The sequence below is a fragment of the Rana temporaria genome, chromosome 6, assembly GCF_905171775.1.
Source record: "Rana temporaria chromosome 6, aRanTem1.1, whole genome shotgun sequence".
In the NCBI taxonomy this organism is placed as follows: domain Eukaryota; kingdom Metazoa; phylum Chordata; class Amphibia; order Anura; family Ranidae; genus Rana; species Rana temporaria.
In genome coordinates this window covers 82,489,279-82,514,797 of record NC_053494.1, presented here as the reverse complement: position 1 = coordinate 82,514,797, position 25,519 = coordinate 82,489,279, and the positions used below count along the sequence as shown (strand labels likewise).

General features: G+C 39.9%; 1 protein-coding gene across 1 annotated transcript in view; it reads right to left on the bottom strand.

The window, feature by feature from the left end:
- The window catches only part of GRIN2A (glutamate ionotropic receptor NMDA type subunit 2A), a 1,843,544-nt gene extending 1,818,625 nt beyond the window's left edge, over positions 1–24,919 (bottom strand). Inside the window, exons 1-2 of the mRNA XM_040356964.1 lie at positions 24,493–24,919; positions 21,382–21,801 (exon numbers count right to left, since the gene is read on the bottom strand). Coding sequence (XP_040212898.1) covers positions 21,382–21,783 — 402 coding nt within the window. The 5' untranslated portion in view covers positions 21,784–21,801; positions 24,493–24,919. The remainder of the gene's footprint in view (positions 1–21,381; positions 21,802–24,492) is intronic.
- Positions 24,920–25,519: the final 600 nt, after the last annotated feature.

The window sequence follows — 25,519 nt, the reverse complement described above, 5'->3', positions numbered from 1 at the left end:
ACTTGAATTTCCATCAAGCATGTTGCTTTTACACTCATTTCCATGATAAATACATCTGAATGATGTTTACTAGCCTAACAGTGATTGGTATAAATCTTAAATACCATTTTAATACTTAATAGCCTGCTGTTCTCTAGGGCCTTCCTCCTAAAAAATTACCATGGAATTAAAGCACATATATTATGTTCCTTTGAATTTTGAGCCCAGTCTGAATAAAATGAGCATAACATATTTGGCAAACTCTAGAAGTTCTTACAGTTACACATTTAAGACAAATAACAGGATAGACCACAGTTGCAGAGATAAATAAAACATCACACATGGAGCTACTATAATTCGACAAGTTGAGAATCTTGTAGACATACCCAGTGCTTTGGGGTATTATATTAGATTCTCACTTTGCTTCTTATCCTCACAGTTGCCTTTTGCTATTATGGACAGTAGGGTCAGGGTGTAGCGAATAATAATCTACATTATAGTAGCAGAATTGCTACAGTTACAGTATGAAGAGGAAAGGCTACAGTTGGCTTAGCTCTAAGATTGGGATGCAAGCCACTCATTGAAGACCATTATACAGAAGATAGACCTATAAAGTAACATATACAGTATTACCTCACATTTACTATTTTGGAGACATGGTCCTCAAGAAGAGGTCAAGCAAAAATAGCCAATTTTCTCACAGTCCTCCAAGCAAAGTGCCTGAGTGCTTGGTATATCAAGTTGGTGTCTCATGGAAAGGTAGACCCCCACAATTTGTTTTACATTTAAAATCAGCTAAATTGTAACAAATTGTAACATGTCCAGTGCTGAACCTGGGCAATACCAGCTTTTCATTGAGTTATATTGTGTTTTATATGAAACAATCAAGTGATGAAAAAGTTAATTGTGTTTTTTTTTTTTTATGAATTAAACATTAACAAGACCACAGAAAATTCTGAGCGGTTAATTTCTCAAACATTTTGTTCTGTGATGATTCAATAAATATTATCACATGCATAAATTCTTGAAATTACACTAACACACACAGTATGCGTTACCACCCTTAAATGCATCCAGGCTGAAATGACTCAGTGTAAAATTAAGCTTTATTTTATATGACCTTTGCAGATCATTTAGTGCGATTACCCCCCCCCCCCCCCCCCCGGAAAAAAGGACACAACTAACATTTAACCTGTTACACAAAAAGTGCGTGTATTCTTATCAGACAAGTAAAGCCTTTTTTTGGGCTTTTCACAAATTATTTCTATAATATTACAAGCACTAAGGTAGATACACTCTAGTGTTAAATTGCCCACACTAGTTTTGACAGATGATTAATGGGCATTGTATATGCACATAATGTACAAAGGCTTTCATGTGGAGCAGTTCATCATTTCGAAGTGTCTGAACTCTCTAATGTAATATGAAAAGTGTGCCAGTGTTTTCACCCAGATATACACTGCAATTGTCACTTTTCCCTTTGAAAGTGGTAGCTACAGAATTGACAACATGAACTGACATTTTTACAATTTGTTTATGTGAGAGGCACATTGTAAAAACGTTACCTCTGTACACAGATCTGTCTATTTAAAACAGGTGACTGTTGCAGACAGGGCTCTGTAAGAAAAGTTCTGAAGAATCCATTATTTGTGCTAGATTATTTATTTATTTTTCATTACTATCCTGCTGTTCATCCAACACACAACAAATGTTCATAAAAACATGTCTACAACTTACTTCTGTGATTATAAGCAAACAACTTTAAAGACCCAAAAAACCTGACATAATGCAGAGACATTTATTTAGGAAACATTCCAATTTATGAAACTAAGGTTACTAAACTAAGGTTATCCATTTAAAGTATAATTCCATGCTAAACCTAACTAGTCTTAAAAATATTTCCAAACCCTCCCAACAACTATACTGACTAAATTGTGTAAACAATATGTATATACTTACCTACTTTCAAACAGGTCCGGTCATGTATCTGGCTTCCCTGTGTCAGCCAGTGGCAGCTGCAGGAGAGAGTAGAGACAGTCGACAATGGCTAGGACATGAGAGTCTATGGATGGTGTCACTGCTTCAGGAATCTCTATTCATGATCAAATGTTCTTTCCTCAACCCTGGAGTTTACGCTATTTGACACAATTGATTACGAGACGAGACTGTAATGGGCTTAAAATAGGTAAATAAAGACATATTTTTTCACAGGTTAATCAAAATAGGTGTTCAGATCCAGATCCCCTGAGGATGTCATATTCGAATGAAGCACGCTCTATTCATGGGGGCCAGGGCATTCTGGTAAGTGCTTTTCCATTTGCGTACTGGGACCTTGGTATACTGGGTGATAAGGAGACCTTGATCATCTTCCAAGCTTATTTAAAATCACATTATTTTGTTCATGAACATTGTTTGCACTACTAATAATTTTGGTGTTGTTCTGTTTATTCAGTTTATGTTGTTCACTGTTTTATTTTTTTAAGATTGGAGTGCTATTTATTTTCACATACGTTAGAATGGATGCATGATGCATATATATATATATATATATATATATATATATATATATATATATATATATATATATATATATATTTTTTTTTTTTCATGTTTGGTTCTGTGCTGGTTAATGTTTTGATTTGTGGGATGCATGCGTAAGTATGTTTTTTTATAATTTTTTGTTGGTTTAAAAAGATGTCTAAAGAACCCATTGCAACCAAAAATAATTCACTCTTAATTAGTTCAGAACAGTCACATCAGTGAAATGTAAATGCTTATTGGTTGTTATGGGTTACTGCACTCTAAACCTTTGCTTTGCTTTATAAGACTGATGGTCTGCTTCCATTTACATATTTCTTAATCTAGCAAAATTTCTATCACTAAAGGCTTGTCCTTTGCCATGGCTGGTCAAACGTGTACAACTCAGCCTCAATGCATTGCAAATACCATTGATTGGGCTAAATGGAATTCTGCTATTTGTAGTGCAGATAGACCGAAAAAAGAAATACAAATAAAATGCTTGTTTTCCAGGCTGTGAATCTTAATACATTGTAATATTTTGCTATGGGGCACAACTATTTCTGGTCTGGGGGCTGCAATTATTTATGGAACAGAGGTGTGGCCATGGGCACCACTAAGTGAGGTCAATTTATTTATGGCCAAGTGGGACTAAGACATCATCTATTGTGATCGCAGACCTGAACTAGATATTTGGCGGAGGTATATAGATGACGTCCTCCTTTGAATGGTGATATGGATTCTTTGAATGATTATATTTGGCATCTAACATGAATTAATTGGGTATTGTATTACAACATTAGGCTAGTCAACATGAGGTCCCATTTTTTGGACTTGAGAATAGAAGTTAGAGATGGTTTGATTGTGTCTACTGCTTATTTTAAGGATACGGACCAAAATAATTGTATTGTGCTGGGGAGTTGTCATCATCCCTCCTGGCTCATATCTATTCTAAAGAATCAGTTTACTAGGATTATACATAATTGTTCTCTTCAGGAGAATTATTTTAAACAAGAATCAATGTTGAAATCGACTGTATCTTTATGGATAAGTGGGTTTAATGGTGATGAATTGAATAGATTGATTTCGGAGTTTGGTACTCAAGATAGGGCTTTTATGACGGTAGATAAACCTAATAGGGAGGCAGGAACGGATATTTTTGCATTTTCTTTTATCACTTCCTATTCTAATCAATACCAAGATATTAAAAAAATATTTCAGAAACATTGGAAAGTATTAAAGAATGATAGAATATTGGGACCCTAAGTTCCAGAACATAACCCAAGTTGTTTATTGAGGTGACCCAACTTTAAGTTGCCCCCAATATTTAATCTCATAAGATCTAGAGGTAGTAATCGATTGAAAGTGACAAAATGCCTATGTCAGGTCACCTGTGGCCAGGTGACAAGTGCACCCTGTTGGGGTCAGGGATGAAGCACAGGGTAGTGAACCCTATAGCCGACTGCTGCAATCAGAGAGGAAGCGTGAGCCCAAGATTCCCCAGGGCGCGGAGTCTAAGACCCAGTGTGTTCACCAGAGCCTCTAGTGGTGAGGATGGCCTTCGCTGCAGCTGGATCCAGGTCGCGACCCCTGGGATCCCCTAGGTCACGCTCCGCAGGGAGAGAGGGGAAGCAGCAACCAGGACAAGCCATAGTGATGGGTAAGCCAAGGTCAGGGCAACAGGCAGACAAGGGTAACCGAGGGACAGGCAAAATGTCAGGGTCACAGGCAAACAGGAGAAGTCAGGGACGAGCCAAAAACGGTACACAGGAAGGTAATCGTAGCACACTGAAGACAGGAACTTAAGCTAACAACAAGGTTGAAAAGCAAAGCAGACCTGCAGTGCAACAGTTAATATAGACTTCCTGGGATGGCCTGGAGTGGGGCCATACAGGAAGGAGAGATGATAAAAAGGCAGCCAGAAGAGGGTCAGGCCTCTAATGGACACATGAGGAGAAGGTAAGCTGCCAGACATTATTGCATGTCCATGACAGCCTACCTTTCAATTGACTACCTCTAGATCTCAAGAGATTAAATAATTCATTACTTGTGCTACCATTAATGTGGTTTATTTACTACAGTGTCCTTACGGCCTACAGTATGTAGGCTACACTGTAAGGGCTTTACAAACAAGATTGAATGAGCTTATAGATAATATCCGATATAGGTTCCTAGGCCATAGTGTTTTGAAAGCTGGTGCACTAGAGAGTACTTCGTTTTTGCCCATAGATAGCTTTACCTCTAATTAGAGGGAAAGTTTTGTTCAGTGAGAAATCTTTAGGATGGAGGCTCGCTGGATTTATAACCTTAAAACGCTTTTTCCATCCAGACTTCACATTAAATGGAATGTAAATTGCTTTATAAATAATAGCTAGATTACTAGGCATTTTTAGAATAGAGTGCAATTCTGTGTTTTTTATTTGTGTGTAATGCAATGTAATTTTTAAAATGATTGGTGTTTTATTTATATCCACATGATGGCGCCATTTGTAATGCCAACCCATGGTAATTCTGGGTTCTGTTGTATGATGGCGCTAGATGAGGCTGGTTTGATTACTGGTCTTTTGGCGCTCCTTGCTATGGCCCCTGAGGCACAGGTCCATGATTGGTCCTTTTTAATGCTTCTTGGGACCAAGGCTTGAAGTGCAAGATGCATCCAACTTCCGGGCAAAGGAGCGCATGTGATCCTTGAATTGGTGAGGCTCTGACTTCCGCTGGTTGGCGCATATCTCTGCTTGCTAACTGGATTCCCGGCTCACTTGTTATAAATAGTGTGGTGAGGATAACAGGTCACGCACCCGATGATGTCAGTCTGGGCGAGACTTATGATGTGTGATGTCATCACGCTTGATGCTATGTCCATTTTGTTGAATGAGTAATGTGCATTTTTTTTGTATATATGTAAGTGAAATACCTTTTATTAAAAGTGTTTTTACAAAATATCTACACTATGGAAGTTTGTCTATGCTTTTGTGAGGTGCATTTCCACTTGTCTTGGAGGAAGTGATTTGCGCATTTGTGGCAATTTGGTGGTGTGGAGACCCTAGTGGATTCTTATAAGGCATAGCTGATTGCATTGAGATCCGTGAGTCTATGTCTATTGAGATACTTCTACTGAAGACCAGAGGGCAGTCCAGTCCTGAGAGTGTAGGAGCCTTAAAGACATAAATCTAAGTGGTGCAGTTGGTTGAGGATCAACATTTTCTGGTAAGCAAGCAGATTGTTTTTTTTTTTCACCTTGGTGCTGTGTGAAGTCTTCTATGCACTGAGGATGGTGTTAGGACTTCTCTCTGGAATCAGATCATTTGGATGGACTTTTAAGTCTTATATGGACTTTTATAAGTTTGTATGACTAATACATGTATTTTTACATTTATTTTTAGTGCAGCATATAGTTATACAAAAAATGTGAATCCCTTACTCTGGTCTATTAGGTGCAAACACAATGCATCTATTGACTGTGAGTATCTAAATGCACTGCAATCAAGCACACATCTCGTTATAGCAGTTTGTTCCATCAGAACTGGACCATGGAGCAATGGAAGAAAGTGAGGTCATGAAGGCATGGACATCCACCCTGATAGGTGATGAAAGATCCCAACGGTTGTGCGTTGCTCCACTCCCAGCAGATCCTTGCTTGGCTCCAGGGTGTATATATCCCGTCCGGATAAAAACCCTCAGGTAGGTGATTCCCCCTTCACCAAGCAATCAGCTCCTTTAAACAGCCTGATGTGTACATATGTCCATGCTGGCAATGCTGAGATGAGACTGACTCATCTCAGCATTGCCAGCATGAACGTATGTACACATCAGGCTGTTTAATGGAGCTGATTGCTTGGTGAAGGGGGAATCACCTACCTGAGGGTTTTTATCCGGGCAGGATATATACAGCCTGGAGCAAAGCGAGGATCTGCTGGGAGTGGAGCAACGCACAACCGTTGGGATCTTTCATCACCTATCAGGGTGGATGTTCATGCCTTCATGACCTCGTCTAACAGGGGGTCCAACTAATCTGGTAAGTGTACTCACTTACCATTCTTTTCTGGTGTGATCGTGAGGAGCAGTTACGTCCAATCAACTCATAATCAAATTGGTGGTGGACTTCTCTTTCATTTTATTATATTTTTCCTGATGTCACCATTTGAATTGGACACTTCAACATTATTATGCTTTGGACATTAATTTATTAATTATTTCGGATCTTGTGTGGTACATTGTCATTATCCCTTGAGAGAGTTTTGACCTTATTTATTTCATTTATTTACACTTATTTTGCACTTATTTCAAGTAGTGTAGATTTTTAGCGCTGCCTATTTCCCCCTTTTTTCCACATTCTGTTTACATGAATATCACATGTTTTTTAGGTGTGCAGTTTGGTTTATTGATTTAAAATGCACTTTTTATACTTATCAGGTTTTTTTTCCTTAGCGCAGTATATTTTATTTTGTTTATTAAATGGAAGAAGGTGGCCTGGTCTGATGGGATAAGTTTTCATTTACGTTATGTGGATGGTTGAGTGCGTATGCGCCACTTACCTAGGAAAGAGATGACGCAGTATGATAAGAAGGCAAACCAGTGGAGGCAGTGTGATGCTTTGGGAAATGTTCTGCTGGGAAACTGTGGGTCCTGCCATTCATGCGTATGTTATTTGAAATGTACCCCCTACATTAACCCTTTTGGGCGGTATTCCCAAGTCTGACTTGGGGTTAAATTTTTGTGCTGCGATCGGTAACCCTGAGTCAGACTCGGGCTCGCCTCGCAGCATCCACAGGCAGTGTTTACTTACCTTGTCCCTGGATCCAGCGATGCTGCCATGCTGTGTGAGCGAGCGGTGTCCTCATCGTTTGATTCACAGTGCCTGTGTGCCGCCGATCTCCGTTCCCTGCGACGTTACGATGCACAGGGGCGGAGAACAGCGACAAATTCAAAAAAGTAAACAAACACATTACATACAGTATACTGTAATCTTATAGATTACAGTACTGTATGTAAAACATACACACACCCCTTGTGCCTAGTGGTCTGCCCAGTGTCCTACATGTTCTTTTGTATAATAAAAACTGTTCTTTCTGCCTGCAAACTGTAGATTGTCCATAGCAACCGAAAGTGTCCCTTCATGTCAAAAATGGTTTTAGAGCAGCTAGAAAACAGCGATAATAAATTATAATCACTTGCAGAATTGAGAGATAGCGATTTGTGGGGAAATTCGTCATAAAAAAATAAAAGTAATGACAGCGACAATTCTGCAACTGAGCAAATTTCAGTGATTTTGATTTGATTACATTATTGAATATTTTTTATTATAATTATATTATTATTTGTTATAATTATTTTTAATTATTTATTATATTATAATTTATCATTTTGTTTTTTAAAAAATGTCATACTTGGGATGCCTACTAGACTCTTGTTTGGTCTGATTTAAGTGAGTTATTCCTAAGAATTACAGGCCTACAGTATAAAACGCCAAATTTCCTTGCAAATAATGGTACCGCTTTCAGCACCTAAAATCTGAAATAATCATACCGCTAGGGAGGTTAACAATGTTGCTGACCAAGTACACCCCTCATGAAAACAGTATTCCCTGATGGCTGTGGCCTCTTTCAGCAGGATAATGCATTGTGTCACACAGCAAAAATGGTTCAAGAATGGTTTGAGGAACACAACAATGAGTTTGAGTTGTTGACTTGGCCTGCAGCTGAGCATCTGTGTGATATGCTGGAAAAACTAGTCAGTTCCAAGGAGATCCAACCCCACAATATGAAGGACATAAAGAATCTGCTACTGATGGTTGAGTGCCAGACACAAAAGCATACTTTCAGAGATATGGGGGAGTCCATGCCTTAACCCCCTTAGCGGTATCCCCGAGCGTGACTCGGGGTGGTTTTTCCATGTTAGGATCGGTATCCCAGAGTCACGCTCGGGCAGATGTGCAGAGCGTGCAGTGGCGCAGCTTACCTTTCACAGCATCCACAGACAGGGAATTACTTACCTTGTCCCTGGATCCTGCGATGCATCCCCGCTGTGTGAGCGAGCGGGTGCTCGCTCGATTCACAGTGTCCCCGTGTGCCGCCGATCTCCGTTCCCTGCGACGTTACGACGCACGGGGGCGGAGAACGGCGCCAAATTAAAAAAAGGAAACAAACACATTACATACAGTATACTGTAATCTTATAGATTACAGTGCTGTATGTAAAAAATACACATCCCCTTTGTCCCTAGTGGTCTGCCCAGTGCCCTACATGTTCTTTTAACCTCCTGGGCGGTGTTCCCGAGTCTGACTCGGGGTGAGATTTTTGGGCTAGGATCGGTAACCCCGAGTCAGACTCGGGCTTGCCTCGCTGGATGTACAGGGAGTTTTACTTACCTTGTCCCTGGATCCAGCGATGCCACCGCGCTGTGTGAGCGAGCGGGACCTCGCTCGATTCACACAGGGTCCTCCTGTGCCGCCGATCTCCGTTCCCTGCGACGTTACGACGCACGGGGACGGAGAACGGCGCCAAATTTAAAAAGGTAAACAAACACATTACATACAGTATACTGTAATCTTATAGATTACAGTACTGTATGTAAAAAAAACACACCCCCCTTGTCCCTAGTGGTCTGCCCAGTGTCCTGTATGTCATTTTATATAATAAAAACCTTTTTTTCTCCCTGCAAACTGTAGATTGTCCATAGCAACCAAAAGTGTCCCTTTATGTCAAAAATAGTTTTAGATCAGCTAGAAAACAGCGATAATAAATTATAATCACTTGCAGAATTGTGCGATAGCGATTTGTGGGGAAATTTGTCATAAAAAAAAAAATAATGACAACGACAATTCTGCAACTGAGCAAATTTCAGTGATTTTGATTTGATTACATTATTGAATATTTTTTATTATAATTATATTATTATTTGTTATAATTATTTATAGTTATTTATTATATTATAATTTATAATTTTGTTTTTAAAAAAATGTCATACCTGGGATGCCTATTAGAATCTTGTTTGGTCAGATTTAAGTGAGTTATTTCTAAAAATTACAGGCCTACCATATAAAACGCCAAATTTCCTTGCAAATAATGGTACCGCTTTCAGCATGTTTTTTCTGAAAGAATCATACCGCCAGGGAGGTTAAATAATAAAAACTGTTCTTTCTGCCTGAAAACTGTAGATTATCCATAGCAACCAAAAGTGTCCCTTTATGTCAAAAATGGTTTTAGAGCAGCTAGAAAACAGCGATAATAAATTATAATCACTTGCAGAATTGTGCCATAGCGATTTGTGGGGAAATTCGTCATAAAAAAATAAAAGTAATGACAGCGACAATTCTGCAACTGAGCAAATTTCAGTGATTTTGAGTTGATTACATTATTGAATAATTTTTATTATAATTATATTATTATTTGTTATAATTATTTATAATTATTTATTATATTATAATTTATAATTTTTTTTTTTTTTAATTCATACCCAGGATGCCTACTAGACTCTTGTTTGGTCAGATTTAAGTGAGTTATACCTAAGAATTGCAGGCCTACAGTATAAAACGCCAAATTTCCTTGCAAAATAATTGTACCGCTTTTGGTACGTAATTCCAGACAGAATCATACCGCCAGGGAGGTTAACAGTTCAGGGCTGTTTTGGTAGCAAAAGGGGGGCCTCAATAATAAGTAGGTGGTCATAAAGTTATGGCTGATTGGTGTATATCTTTCCCACTACATAATTGTTGGTAAAATTAGAGCAATTTAGTGGCTGGCTTTAACCCTCCTGGCGGTATCCCCGAGCGTGACTCGGGGTTGATTTTTTTCTACCAAAATCGGTAACCTCGAGTCACGCTCGGGGTAGATATGCAGAGCCTGCAGCGTGCGCTGGCTTACCTTCTCCTGGATCCAGCGATGTCACCACGCTGTGTGAGCGAGCGGGTCCTCGCTCGATTCACACAGCGTCCTCCTGTGCCGCCGATCTCCGTTCCCTGCGACGTTACGACGCACGGGAGTGGAGATCGGCGCCAAATTCAAAAAAGTAAACAAACACTATACATACAGTATACTGTAATCTTATAGATTACAGTGCTGTATGTAAAAAATACACATCCCCTTTGTCCCTAGTGGTCTGCCCAGTGCCCTACATGTTCTTTTAACCTCCTGGGCGGTGTTCCCGAGTCTGACTCGGGGTGAGATTTTTGGGCTAGGATCGGTAACCCCGAGTCAGACTCGGGCTTGCCTCGCTGGATGTACAGGGAGTTTTACTTACCTTGTCCCTGGATCCAGCGATGCCACCGCGCTGTGTGAGCGAGCGGGACCTCGCTCGATTCACACAGGGTCCTCCTGTGCCGCCGATCTCCGTTCCCTGCGACGTTACGACGCACGGGGACGGAGAACGGCGCCAAATTTAAAAAGGTAAACAAACACATTACATACAGTATACTGTAATCTTATAGATTACAGTACTGTATGTAAAAAAAACACACCCCCCTTGTCCCTAGTGGTCTGCCCAGTGTCCTGTATGTCATTTTATATAATAAAAACCTTTTTTTCTCCCTGCAAACTGTAGATTGTCCATAGCAACCAAAAGTGTCCCTTTATGTCAAAAATAGTTTTAGATCAGCTAGAAAACAGCGATAATAAATTATAATCACTTGCAGAATTGTGCGATAGCGATTTGTGGGGAAATTTGTCATAAAAAAAAAAAATAATGACAACGACAATTCTGCAACTGAGCAAATTTCAGTGATTTTGATTTGATTACATTATTGAATATTTTTTATTATAATTATATTATTATTTGTTATAATTATTTATAGTTATTTATTATATTATAATTTATCATTTTGTTTTTAAAAAAATGTCATACCTGGGATGCCTATTAGAATCTTGTTTGGTCAGATTTAAGTGAGTTATTTCTAAAAATTACAGGCCTACCATATAAAACGCCAAATTTCCTTGCAAATAATGGTACCGCTTTCAGCATGTTTTTTCTGAAAGAATCATACCGCCAGGGAGGTTAAATAATAAAAACTGTTCTTTCTGCCTGAAAACTGTAGATTATCCATAGCAACCAAAAGTGTCCCTTTATGTCAAAAATGGTTTTAGAGCAGCTAGAAAACAGCGATAATAAATTATAATCACTTGCAGAATTGTGCCATAGCGATTTGTGGGGAAATTCGTCATAAAAAAATAAAAGTAATGACAGCGACAATTCTGCAACTGAGCAAATTTCAGTGATTTTGAGTTGATTACATTATTGAATAATTTTTATTATAATTATATTATTATTTGTTATAATTATTTATAATTATTTATTATATTATAATTTATAATTTTTTTTTTTTTTAATTCATACCCAGGATGCCTACTAGACTCTTGTTTGGTCAGATTTAAGTGAGTTATACCTAAGAATTGCAGGCCTACAGTATAAAACGCCAAATTTCCTTGCAAAATAATTGTACCGCTTTTGGTACGTAATTCCAGACAGAATCATACCGCCAGGGAGGTTAACAGTTCAGGGCTGTTTTGGTAGCAAAAGGGGGGCCTCAATAATAAGTAGGTGGTCATAAAGTTATGGCTGATTGGTGTATATCTTTCCCACTACATAATTGTTGGTAAAATTAGAGCAATTTAGTGGCTGGCTTTAACCCTCCTGGCGGTATCCCCGAGCGTGACTCGGGGTTGATTTTTTTCTACCAAAATCGGTAACCTCGAGTCACGCTCGGGGTAGATATGCAGAGCCTGCAGCGTGCGCTGGCTTACCTTCTCCTGGATCCAGCGATGTGAGCGAGCGGGTCCTCGCTCGATTCACACAGCGTCCTCCTGTGCCGCCGATCTCCGTTCCCTGCGACGTTACGACGCACGGGAGCGGAGATCGGCGCCAAATTCAAAAAAGTAAACAAACACTATACATACAGTATACTGTAATCTTATAGATTACAGTACTGTATGTAAAAAAAACACACCCCCCTTGTACCACTAGGGTCTGCTCAGTGTCCTACATGTCATTTTATATAATAAAAACCTTTCTTTCTGCCTGAAAACTGTAGATTGTCCATAGCAACCAAAAGTGTCTTTTTATGTCAAAAATGGTTTTAGATCAGCTAGAAAACAGTGATAATAAATTATAATCACTTGCAGAATTGTGCGATAGCGATTTGTGGGGAAATTCGTCATAAAAAAAAAAATTCTGCAACTGAGCAAATTTCAGTGATTTTGAGTTGATTACATTATTGAATCATTTTTATTTTAATTATATTATTACTTGCTATAATTATTTATAATTATTTATTATATTATAATATAAAATGTTGTTTTTAAAAAAATGTCATACCCGGGATGCCTATTAGATTCTTGTTTGGTCAGATTTGGTTAAGTGAGTTATTCCTAAAAATCACAGGCCTACAATATAAAACGCCAAATTTCCTTGCAAATAATTGTACCGCTTTCAGCATGTTTTTTCAGAAAGAATCATACCGCCAGGGAGGTTAATGTAAATCCCTTACTTCACAAAAGCAAGTGAGTAAGGATTATGAGCTTAATAAAGTTATTTTTTGCAATGTTTTAAAGCAATTTTGATGTTAGTAAGTTTTCCTATTACTGCATAGTATTTAAGGCCAGAAATGTGTAATTATATTAAGCAAAAAAGGAAAAGGAAATAAATAAAAATAAAACTGCTTTGTTAATTGACGTTATGTTAGAATTCTGCTATGCCTTTGATAAACTAATTTATATGTGTAATCATATATTTATGGGGCACTCAATATTCTTTTTGGGACACTCAGCCCAAATGCATAAATGCATATATAAGCCCAGTGAAGATCATAGGCAGCAAACTTTAGCACAGACTACACAACAGTGCACAGCCAGCTCTGTTCTGCTCATGTGTACACTGAAGACATACTGGAAGGATTTATTTTATAAATGAATGTAAACTGTTAATAGCATGTGTGAACGGTAATGAAGAGATGTGAACATGCATATTTTGAGTTTTAAAAGGCTTGATCTGTTGAAATCAACAGAAAGAGCACCAGACAGTCAAAATAAAAATTAAAATGTAATGTAGTTCTTAGTGTTCTATGATATACTTTTTTTTTTTATATCACATTATACCTGTATAAACAATACATTTATTATTATTAAAGATCGTAAACAAATACTTTTTTTTTTTTTGCATTCTTCAAATGCTTTTGGAATATCCCTATTTATTACACAGTGGAACCTTGGTTTATGAGTATTTTGAAAGACAAGCAACTTTTTTTTTTTTTTTAATCCTGACTCGGTTTGCGAGTGTTGTCATTGTGCAGTACTGCATTTGGCCACTCGGAATGGTTCGGAGCCGTTCGGAGCCATTCAAAAATACTCGGAAATACTCGGAAACACTTCGTTCTCAAGGGTTTCTGAGCCTTTCTGAGGATTTCTGAGTTCAGCCGAGCTGTCTCTGAGTCTCACCGGCGCCCCCGACATCTGGCCGCATGGAGTATTGCATGCAATAGAAGTCAATGTGGAACGACTTATCTTTGTTTCCATTGACTTCTATGGGTAAACTCACTTTGATATGTGAGTGCTTTGGATTACAAGCATTCTCCTGGAAAGGATTATGCTCATAATCCAAGGTTCCGCTGTAATTAGATATTCTTCTAATGCAGCCTTTCTCAACCTTTTCAGCACAGTGGAACCCTTGAAAGAACTTTCTGGTCTCAAGGAACAAGTTCCTGTATCTACAACTCATGATACATTAGTGTGATGGTCAGTGAGACGAATGCTCCTTACACTAGTGGTCATTGGGAAGAATTCCCCCTTTACAGATAGCTAAAAAAATCAATGGTGTTAGTGGGAACTTATCGGAGATGCAGAATTTCTCATTGCTCAAGGAACCCCTAGAAACCTCTGGAGGAACCCTAGGATTCGATGGAACCCTGATTGAGAAACACTGTTCTAATGTTTTTAGTATATTCTTTTTTATGTGTGTATTTACTTGTAAAGCCTTGAGGTGAAAAATATTCTAACTATATTCTACTTTATGTGTATTAGGCCCCGTACACACCATAGAATCCATCCGCAGATAAATCCCAGCAGATGGGTTTCAGCGGATAGATCCTATGGTGTGTACACGCCAGCGGATCTTTTTCCGCGGATATATCTCCCCTGGGATGGATTCCAGCAGATCGAATATTCGCTGACATGCAGAACATATCCATCTGCTGGAGTCCATCCCAACGGATGGATCCGCTGGTCTGTATAGACTCACCGGATCCATCCGTCCAAAGGGATCCCCCGCATGCGTCGTAATGATTTGACTCATGCGTGGAATTCCTTATATGACAGCGTCGCGCACGTCGCCGCGTCATAATCGCAGCGACGGCGCGACACGCCATCGCCAGAGGATTTTGGCGCGGATTTCAATGCGATGGTGAGTACACTCCATCGCATTAAAATCTGCTGAAATCCTCGAGAGGATTTATCCGCGGAAACGGTCCACTGGACCGTATCCGCGGATAAATCCTCCCGTGTGTATGGGGCCTTAGTCATAGTATGCAGTTCAGAAAGAGTAAATACTGCTCATGCTTGCTAACAGCATGAAGTTATCTTTAGTAAATCAGGCATATTATGTCTTATAAAGCAATGTAATTGCAGTATCTGTTGATATAGTTTATAATCAAATCAAGTTAATCCGTTCTGAACTTTTTTGTTTGTTTATATATGTACAATAAAATTATGAAATGTATGTACACAAAAAAGGATTTTAAACATATATTACATAAGATCTTTTACATTGAGCTGACCTCTTTCGTGTGTACATCTAACAAGAAGAAAAAAAAGAAAACTATAGCTCCTCTTTAATACTTGTTTGAAACAATCCCATACCCCAATTTAAATGACTAATCTAGGGCCAGAAAACAGCACTGTGGATCCAGGAAAAGTTCATCTGAGGGCATGATAAAGTTGCATGATAAAGTTGTAGAATTCATATTTTTTTTTTTTATATATAGGGTGAACCCCCGCTTTAAGTAGCAGAGGGGGAGGGGTGTATACAGAGGGGGTTGTTAATCAGTTTCAGCTGCTTTGCTGTTAATTGAAATTAACAACAGGTGCACTAGATGGGCAACAATGAGACGACCTCCAAAACAGGAATGTTTTTTCAGGTGGAGGTGTCTGACATTTTTCACTAGTTTTGCATTTGGCTAGGGTCAGTGTCACTACTGGTAGCACAAGGCGATACTTGGACCCTATAAAGGTTGCACAGGCAGTCCAACTCCTCCAGGATAGCACATCAATACGTGTCATTGCCAGAAGGTTTGCCGTGTCTCCCAGCACAAGAGCATGGAGGAGATTCCAGGACACATGCAGCTAGAGAGCTGGACAGAGCCGTAGAAGGTCCTTAACCCATCAGCAGGACCGGTATTTGCTCCTTTGTGCAAGGAGGAACAGAATGAGCACTGCCAGAGCCCTATAAAATTACCTCCAGCAGGCCACTGGTGTGACTGTCTCTGACCAAACAATCAGAAACAGACTTCATTGGGGTGGCATGAGGGCCCGACGTCCTCTAGTGTGCTTTGTGCTCATTGCCGGACACTGTGGAGCTCGATTTGCATTTTCCATTGAACACCAGAATTGGCAGGTACGCCACTGATGCCCCATGCTTTTTACAGATAAGAGCAGGTTATCCCTGAGCATATGTGACAGACCTGAAAGGGTCTGGAGAAGCCGCAGAGAACTTTATGCTGCCTGTAACATCGTTCAGCATAACCGGTTTGGTGGTGGATCAGTGATGGTCTGGGGAGGCATATCCATGGAGGGATGCACAGACCTCTACAGGCTACACAATGGCACCCTGACTTCCATTAGGTATCGGGATGAAATCCTTGGACTTATTGTCAGACCCTAAGCTGGTGCAGTGGGTCCTGGGTTCCTCCTGGTGCACGACAATGCCCGGCGAGAACATGCAGCCAGTTCCTGGAGGATGAAGAAATTGATACCATTGAATGACCCCTATGCTCACCTGACCTAAATCCAAAAGAACACCTCTGGGACATTATGTTTTGGTCCATCCGGTGCCGCCAGGTTGCACCACAGTCTGTTCAGGAGCTCAGTGATGCTCTGGTACCGATCTGGGAGGAAATACCCCAGGACACCATCCGTCGTCTCATTAGGATCATGCGCTGATGTTGTCAGGCATGCATACAAGCACTTGGAGGCCATACAAACTACTATGGACCATTTTGAGTTGTTGCAATGAAATTTCAGCAAAATGGACTAGCTTGCTGCATAATCTTTTCACTTTGATTTTTGGGGTGTCTTTGAATTCAGCCCTCTGTAGGTGGATACTTTTCATTTCCATCAAATTATGTGTCATCCTTTCATTCCTAACACATTACCCAGTCCATATCAGTATAGATATCCAGCATGAGATTTTTGCCTGTTGAGATCTGATATGTTTTCAAAAGTGTTCCTTTAATTTTTTCGAGCAGTGTATATATAATAGGGTCTAGACTTCTTTAACTGGGTGCCTGTTTAAACTAAACACAAACCCAGCTAATTCCATTAAAATGTTTTACTTTTTTTCAAAGTGACCAATGAAGGTAACTCAATGAATTCAAAATACAATTATTAATGTGTAACTATATCCAAATCACCTACACCAGTCCCATGAGGCATAGCAAGACTCTGACAGCCACAAGCATGACACCTAGAGTCAGAGACATGATGGGACTTGTAGTTTTGCAACAGCTGAAGGTCTGCTAATTGCAGAAGAGGGACCTACACCATAGTGGAAAAAAAATCACTTAAAAATGGTAGCATGCCCAATACATTGAGGCCTCGTACACACAACCGAGGAACTCGGCGGGCGAAACACATTGTTTTCCTCGTTGAGTTCTTGTTAGGCTTGTCGAGGAACTCGACGAGCCAATTTTCTCCATTCCCGTCGAGGAAAAAGAGAACTTGCTCTCTTTTTGGCTCGACGAGTTCCTCAACAGTTTCCTCGATGAAAAATGTACACACGACCAGTTTCCTCAGCAAAAAAACTCTCCCACAAAGTTTCTTGATGGATTCTGCCGAGGAAACTGGTCATGTGTACGAGGCCTGAGACTCTACAAGATACTTTAAGGCCTCATACACAAATGCGTAGTTTGGCTTGTGAGTCTCAAATCCTGACCTTTTTGGGTGGCACAGGTGCAGCCTATACCCCTATTGCCAGCAGCGGGTCAAGCTGCAAAATGTGGAGGCTGGATGATGTATTTGCAAATAGGACCATATGCATTCATATGCCACAAACACAGAAATTCTGCATTTGGGGAATATTTCCCTTAACACATACAGTCCTAAATGAAAGTACCACTATGTACAGCATCCAGTGGCATCCATCTTGCACATATTAAAGGGCTATTAAATTGGGTGCTACTACTTCTACATTTTCCCTCAGCGCCAATGATCTACATTTACTCACAACAGAAATAATGCTTGCTGGCCTAAAGCTACAATTTATTTTTAGCTTTTTACCCTCCTTAAGTCATTGTATATCTGCTGCACATCATTACTGTGATACTGCTCCAGCTGAAAGACAATTTAGAAAAATAATGTATAGTGGTTTATCAATTATTGAGCTTAAGGTACATGTAAAACCAAATGAAATGCCATTTTGCTTAAGCACTGCATATCATAAACAATTATCAGGAAAGTGTCAACATTTTCAAAGAAAATACTTGTTTTCATCTTTTATATCCTTTCTTTATTATAATTATAACTATTATCATTATTTTGTTTTATTATTGTTGCTGTTTGTATGCCCTGCAGCCTCTTTGCAGCCATTTTCTGACCATATTTATGCACTTCAGCCATTGCTGCAGGATATTTTTAAGGTGAGTTTTCTTGATGGTAGTACAGTGTGTGTGTTAAAAAGGTTACTTGTAGTTTCCATTGTTCCATGTTACAGCGTGATAATGCAGGAGTCACTTAGGACACAAGGGCTAAGTATTGTCATCCTATAACAGGACGTCCTTGAACAAGGACTTTAATGGCTGGACATCAGGTATTATTTTAATGATAGCTGCTAATACCTGTCTTTACATTAACATGTTAAAGCGTATATGAGCAAATATTTTATTGATTGTAATTACATATACTTAAATTGTTCATCATAGCATTTGGTAGATCTCTGTTGTGATCAGTAAGGTATTTCATTTTAAATATTAAATGATTATCATCAAAGAATACAAAAATACATATGCCCATCCTTCCATACTGCCCATGTTACAACAAATTCATCCTTCTTCTCACATGGCCTCTCACACTGAACGATCAAAATACAAAAAAGGGGCTGAGAAAAAAAATCAAGCTTATATACTCCTCCTCCTCTGGTTTCTCTTGATCGAACATTGTCTGGGGTGACCAGGAGAAAAGTGTGTCTTTGTAAAGTAGTATTTATGGCAGTACAGTATCTGAAGTTTAATACTTTTCCAACAGCATAACAACTTTCCATTAATGTACCATTTTGCACCAGAGTATTTGCGTTATTCAAACAACAAGTCTCATGAATCCATCTGTAGAGCCCAGCCTTTTTTCAGGGTGAGGCTATTAATCATTTACACTCATTTAAATACCCTAACACCCCTCACAATTTGTAGGAGACAGCTACCAATAATTGGTACAAATTCCTACCAATATACACACATAAACAACATTATGAAAAGCAGCACAATGGCTTAGTGAACAATTAGGTCCACTAGAGGGCAAGATGTTTCTGAAGGGACCTCTCCTGCCAGTACAGAGCAGAGCTGAAGCCATCTTACAATACAGTATCTGGTTTGGTGTTGGTCACAGTGATAAGTGGTCCTGTGTGTGATAAGTTGCCATTTTTCCTTAGCACAGTGGCTTAGATGTTAGCACCTCTGCCTCCTCAGTTAAAACCCCTGCTAGGACACTATCTGCATAAAGTTTGCATTTTCTCTCTGTACTTGCATGCATTTTCTATGGCTTCCTCCTACACTCCAAATACATGCTGGTAGTTGAATGAGCTTCTGTTTAAACTGACCTAGTATGTGTGACCTAGTGTATGAGATAGGGACCTTTGATTGTAAGCTCCTTAAAGCGGGGGTTCCGCGGGAATTCGTTTTTTTTTTTACATCCACCTGCCGCTCTTAATATAGTTAATACGGTACTTACGTATCCAAATTTCATAGCCCCCCGCACTGTCATTCTTCCGCAAAATATATTTTATAAAAATATGTGCAGGACGCTTCCATCTTGCTTGTGGGCACTCTGAAGCCCACAAGCAAATTCTTCCGGGATGCTGTGAATACTGATGTCCCAGCATTCACCTCTCTATCCCGCGCATGTGCAGTGTTGACGGCGAGCGGTGCCGTCAACACTACATAGTATTGGCGATTTACCGTTTGCCCTGAATTAAAATGGCGGAATTGTATCCGCCCTCGTCACGTGACTGCAAGAGTAACGTGACGTGTGAAATCACGCGATAGTTCATCTTGTTAGCTAGAGAATCGCCTCCAGGGAAGCGTCACGCTGTGCTCCCAGGAGACATTGCAAAGTAATCCCTAGACGGACATGCCCACTCCCGCGGGAGCTAAACCAGGAAGTGCCTGGTTTAGTCATCATAAACAAGGTATGGGATTTATTTAAAATTGATAGCTAACTTTAACTTTGAAACTGAGCTGGTGGGATGAACGATGATTTGTAAATTAGGGTGAACCTCCGCTTTAAGCTATTTAAGGGCAGAGACTGATTTGAATGAATAGTAACGTGTGTGCTGTACCTGTATCTGTAATAATAACATCCCATGGAGCCACATGTGTAAAAATAAATAATGATTAAAACCAATAAACCCCAAAAACTGTCAAAATTATGTTTGTTTAAAAAAACAAAAACAAAAAAAATAATGTTTGTTTCATACTGATCCACTTAATTACTAATTTGTTATTGCATTTTACTACTAGGACCAACAATAGGGGACATTGACACTTGTTAGAACATTACTGACTTACAGTTAACTCTTTATGGTTTATTGAAAGTATAAACTGCTGACTGACTCATGTAAGAGGCAAGCCGAATTTGTTATCACATACTGTGATAACAAATTTGGCTGTGATAATGCAACTGCAATATGGAGGGATGGACCTATGCCTCTGTATGCATTACAAACCATCCTCTGTTACCTGGAACTGGAAATGATATTTGGTACTTTAACAAATGCATAAAATGAAGCATTAATATGTCTGCTCATTTATTCATTTCCAGAACAGAATTCTGCCAGGGATTACAAATAGAACGCATTTGTAGTTTACTAAGGTTTGCAAACTTCTTACAAATATTTTTTTTGAGGATTTGATTTTCTTACATCTAGAGATAACTATTACAATATAAGGGTAACGTTCATTTATATTCAGTTTATTAGACATTACATTTTCTGATACATTTGTAGTGTATTTCACTATGGTGGAGGTGATTTTGGTGTAGTTATACACCAACTATTTAGGGTTAGTTAAGTGACCTTTATTTTTATCCCCATTTTCAGGAAAAAAAGGTTTTAGAGGGAATTAGTTAAGTGTTTTCTTCTCTTTTTGGTATTAGTAAATATTACAAGTTGGTGAATATCAGATTTTGGACAACCAACACACGCTTCAATGGTAGCTACCATAATCCTACCCTCACAGGTTCCCCTTAAGCCAATGGCTAAAGCAGCAATGGCACTGTGCATAGTTGTATTCCTAGTTAAATTCATTAGACTATTGCTTTCAGATATCCATCAGCTAATTAAAGTATGTGAGCAGTGGAAGATTCTCAAGTGGTAGTTAAGCAGACCTCAGCACTTTATAAAGTGATTAATTGACCATGATGTTTAAACTGTGGGGAGGGGAAGACAAAAGAGGCCCTCCAAGACTAAGAATTCACCCCTTACCTTTTCCGACATGATCATGGAGGAGCCACCATGAATCCCCAGAATTGGGATAAAGGTCTGAGATGAAACAAAATCCAAAATCTGAGCCACAGCCTCTTGGTCAGTGTCATCTCCAAAAACCACCCCGTGAATCTTGGTGCCTGACATCAGGTCACACACGTGGGTGATGATACTTTTAGGGTCTGTCTGATTTACAATCAGGGTCACCACATTGACATCAAAGTTCACGAACATATCCCTTGTCCAGAGAGCTCGGACATCCCTCTCGGTGATAAAACGAGTTTTCCCCAAAATCACAGCAATGTTCAGGACTGGAAAAGTTTTCTCTGCTGCTCCGTGACCCAGGTCCACCATCTGTAAGAGAGCTTGGAGCAACAACACAGCACAGCCAAATGGATCCATCTTCTCCAGCTTCACTCCCTGCAAGGGATTGATGAAATAAAGTTTCAGGTCAGTCTCCCATCACATTCTTCCCCCATTGATCACACTAGAAGGGCTGAACATTTCATTTGGTGCAGTGACAAGAAGTGGAGCCGTAAAACCAATTAGCTTTCCCCTTTGTTATAATATCAGGCTGTGTCATGTTTTCCCAATAGCAAAGCTCCCTAGTGACAGCCCTGCTGAAGATGCATGGGGAAGGAGCTGCCACCATGTTCTCGTCCCTATTCTAGCATTCCTACAATATTGGGAAAACACCTCTGGGAGCCATGTAGCATCTCTGCATAATTACTACCCCCTCCCCCTCCCCTGCAGATTTGACAGAGAAAACCTAACATCAGCAAATATTGTGACTCTCTCACACACATCTTAAAAATAGCCATAAGCCTGATAATAATGAGATCCATTGGAGTGGCTTGTGTGTTTACTGGGGAGAGATCGGAGCTGTCTTTGTACATCATGCTGCGGATGGCACTCTGCTATGACTCATTTGGTTGCCCGTGACATTCCTGCATACTAGGAATCGCACTGACTCCTTCCTCTGTGTCGCCATGGCATCAGTTGATGTGTCTGAGAGACACACTGCACATTACGTCTACAGGGGATACCCAGGCAGACAGCACAGCCCCTCTAATGGCATTTCTATCAGCAGTCAGGTGTCTGCTGTCACCTGTCACCATCACAGGGCCCCACAGACATGTACCCCAACCAAGCGATCGCCGATTATGCTTCTATCTGCAGGCCAGTGCATCAACGTGCTGGGTCGTGTTCAGCGTTTGAAAATGATTGTAGCGGTTAACGATCGAGATTAGGCGGAACACACACAATACTCTAGTATGGATGTTGGGATGGAGTTTAGTGGGGATTGCAGGGAAGCTCCTCTTATTACGTACATTATGGGGAACTTAACTCCCTACTCACTAGCGAAAAGTACACCAGCGCCCCCTCCCGGTGTGCGAACCCCACTGCCGCTTACTACAAGAACCGTGCCGACATACCGGAACCTTCAGAATGGGTGGTTAGTATTTGGCATGCTGCAAAGTTTGGCATGGCGTAGCTCTCAGCACAGCTTCTTATGATGCTCCTCCACTCTCCCCTCCGAGAACATTCTCCCTGCTGCACTTTGATTTCCACAAAGCTGCCGACAAAACCATCCACCCCAACTGGTGCATGTGGTACAACTGCCTAGAGAGAAATGGCAACAACAGGGCAGATAAGGAAGACATCAAAGCGTCTATGAGCACGGATAGATTTCAGAACATTCACCTATTGGCTCCAGAGAACTCGGGAATTAGTGTCTTGTTTTATAGCACTAGGATGGCCAATAAAATAATATAAAAGCCTCCGTTTTTATAGACTGATTTAATCATTACTGTGCATGCAGCTTCTTTATCTTTTAGTTCCTGCCTATGTGTCCTCTTTAAGCTGGTGCCATCACTGATGCCCCAGGTTTCCTGGGTCAGGGTGACTCCTTTCTCTTGCAGCATGCTATGGAGCCCTGGCATGCAGGAACTAGAAATGTGGCTCCCTATATTGTGTGCATCAATAGAAACACAATGGCAAAACACTTCTATGCTTATTCCCTTTTCCCCTCTTCCTTTCTCCGTCAGAATGATTAGAGACTGCACTGTCCACTGTTTACTCTTTTCCATGAAGGCACTTCTCTACTACCCCCATCCCCATCCCTTCTCCAAGCTAACAGAATGACTGGAGACTGCACTGTCCACTTTCCCATGATGTCCAGATATTCAGGGAAGAAGAGCTGAGAAGCCAAACAGAATTGAAAGATGTAAACTGCAAATGACAAGGTACGAATTTCAACAAATGGTTTACTAAGGAAGGTTTATTTTTTTGTGCTTAATGTGTAAAGTTGAAAAAAGGCCAGTTTAATAAAAAAATTAAGTTTTATATGATTTTGTATAATTCTGCATATGATATCAGAGGCTTGCAACTTTAGGCATTCCAATGTCTACAAGAAATTGCAGTGATTATGTCATTTTTGGAACTGTAATTTTTCTTCTCAGCATCAAGAATTTCTAAACACTAATTTAAAATGTAATAAAGACGTGCTACTTATAAATAGCACAGTCTATGGTGAGGGATGATGATCTGCCTAATCTTTAGCTGCTTAGGGCAGTCTATAAAGAATTTGATTTTGTAGAGGTTCCCAAGTTAGATCATAAGTGCAGTCTACAGGGTGTCTATCACTTGACAAGACTGGCACATTTCACACAGCAGATAAACTCCTCGTTAAATACCTGTCTGTAGTGAGTCTGACAGCTAAGCTGGAATACTACAGCAGCTGATAGAGGACTGTTCTGATTATATGAAAGTTTGAAGAAATCTATGAAAAATACAATGAGGAGAATTTACTAACAGAAGAGAAGGTGCATGACAACCAATCGGTTTCCAGCTTTCATTTTCAATGCTTACCTGAGCAAGCTAACGTTGAAAGTTGATTGGTTACATTACACAGCAGCTCCAGATTCTGTTTTAGAAAATCCCCCTCTTTGGAACACTGCAGGTTTCATTTGCAATTGCTTAGAAATCATTAAATCTTCCCAGTTTTAGCAACTTACAAATGTCACCTAACAGTGCTTACAAACAGTGTTTTCACATTTGATCTGCAGCAGTTCATAAGAAAAAAAAGGCAAAAATGGCCCCAATACTCACTGCATTCTTCTTGCAGATAATGTATCCTGGGGGTCGTATCCCACAAAGTCATCTCATTAAATTCTCTGCAGCAGTAGTCTATCTCAGATGGAGCTGGATACCTGTTCACATTGCAGAAAATGCAGCATCAATCAGCTTCACTAAAGTTTAAAGCCAGGAATCCATTGTCAGCCATTCCAATCCGGATCCAGGCTGTGCTCCTCTTGTAGACGTGTTTGTGTGTGTATCTTTTTTTTTTTTTCTGCAGCAGAGCACACATCCAGTCTCTGTATTCCTCTTAGCTTTTGGGGAAGTAAAGGTTGCAGTCAGCTACACAACCTTAAGGTAAGAGAGAGAATTACAGTCAGCTCTGACTGCACACAACACAGACACTAGAACTGCAGTCAAGTTGTGGAGTAGAAAACAGGCAGACAATCCTCTCTGTATTCTGCGGAAGTTCTCCCAGGCTGCTATGCAAACTGAGAAACAGCAGGTGTGTTTGGCAGCAGAGACAAATTGGTATTTTTGTATTGGATTTGTAGCTGACAAAACAATCTGCACACCATGAGATTCCCTCCTGCGTTTACTATCATTTTACTATTAGTTACATTAGATTTTACATTGATATTATGTTTTTACACTTTGTGAAAACAAAGACAGCGATTAATCAGTATTGTTGCAGTGTAAGATTCTAGGCAATTGTCACGCTGCTCTCCAAGGTCCTGAAATTGTCATGTTGCTTTCCAAGGTCCTGAATAGGCCTGATACAATGGTAGGGCAGCATCCTTTCTATAGTCATGCTAACATCTTTGGACTGATCTGATCTCTCTATGACTTGAATGTCTCAGTGATGGCATCAGACCTGCTACATGGAACTTAACGTCAGTGCTGTAAACTGCATGAAGTGTAGAACGCTGCAGTGCTTTTCTCTAGAGCTCTGAACAGCACTCACATTATGATGAGAAAAAAAGACTTTGCAGTTTAGGCTGATTGATGGGGAATATCATGGTCTCATTATCACAAGGAATATGCTGACCTGTTAAGCTTT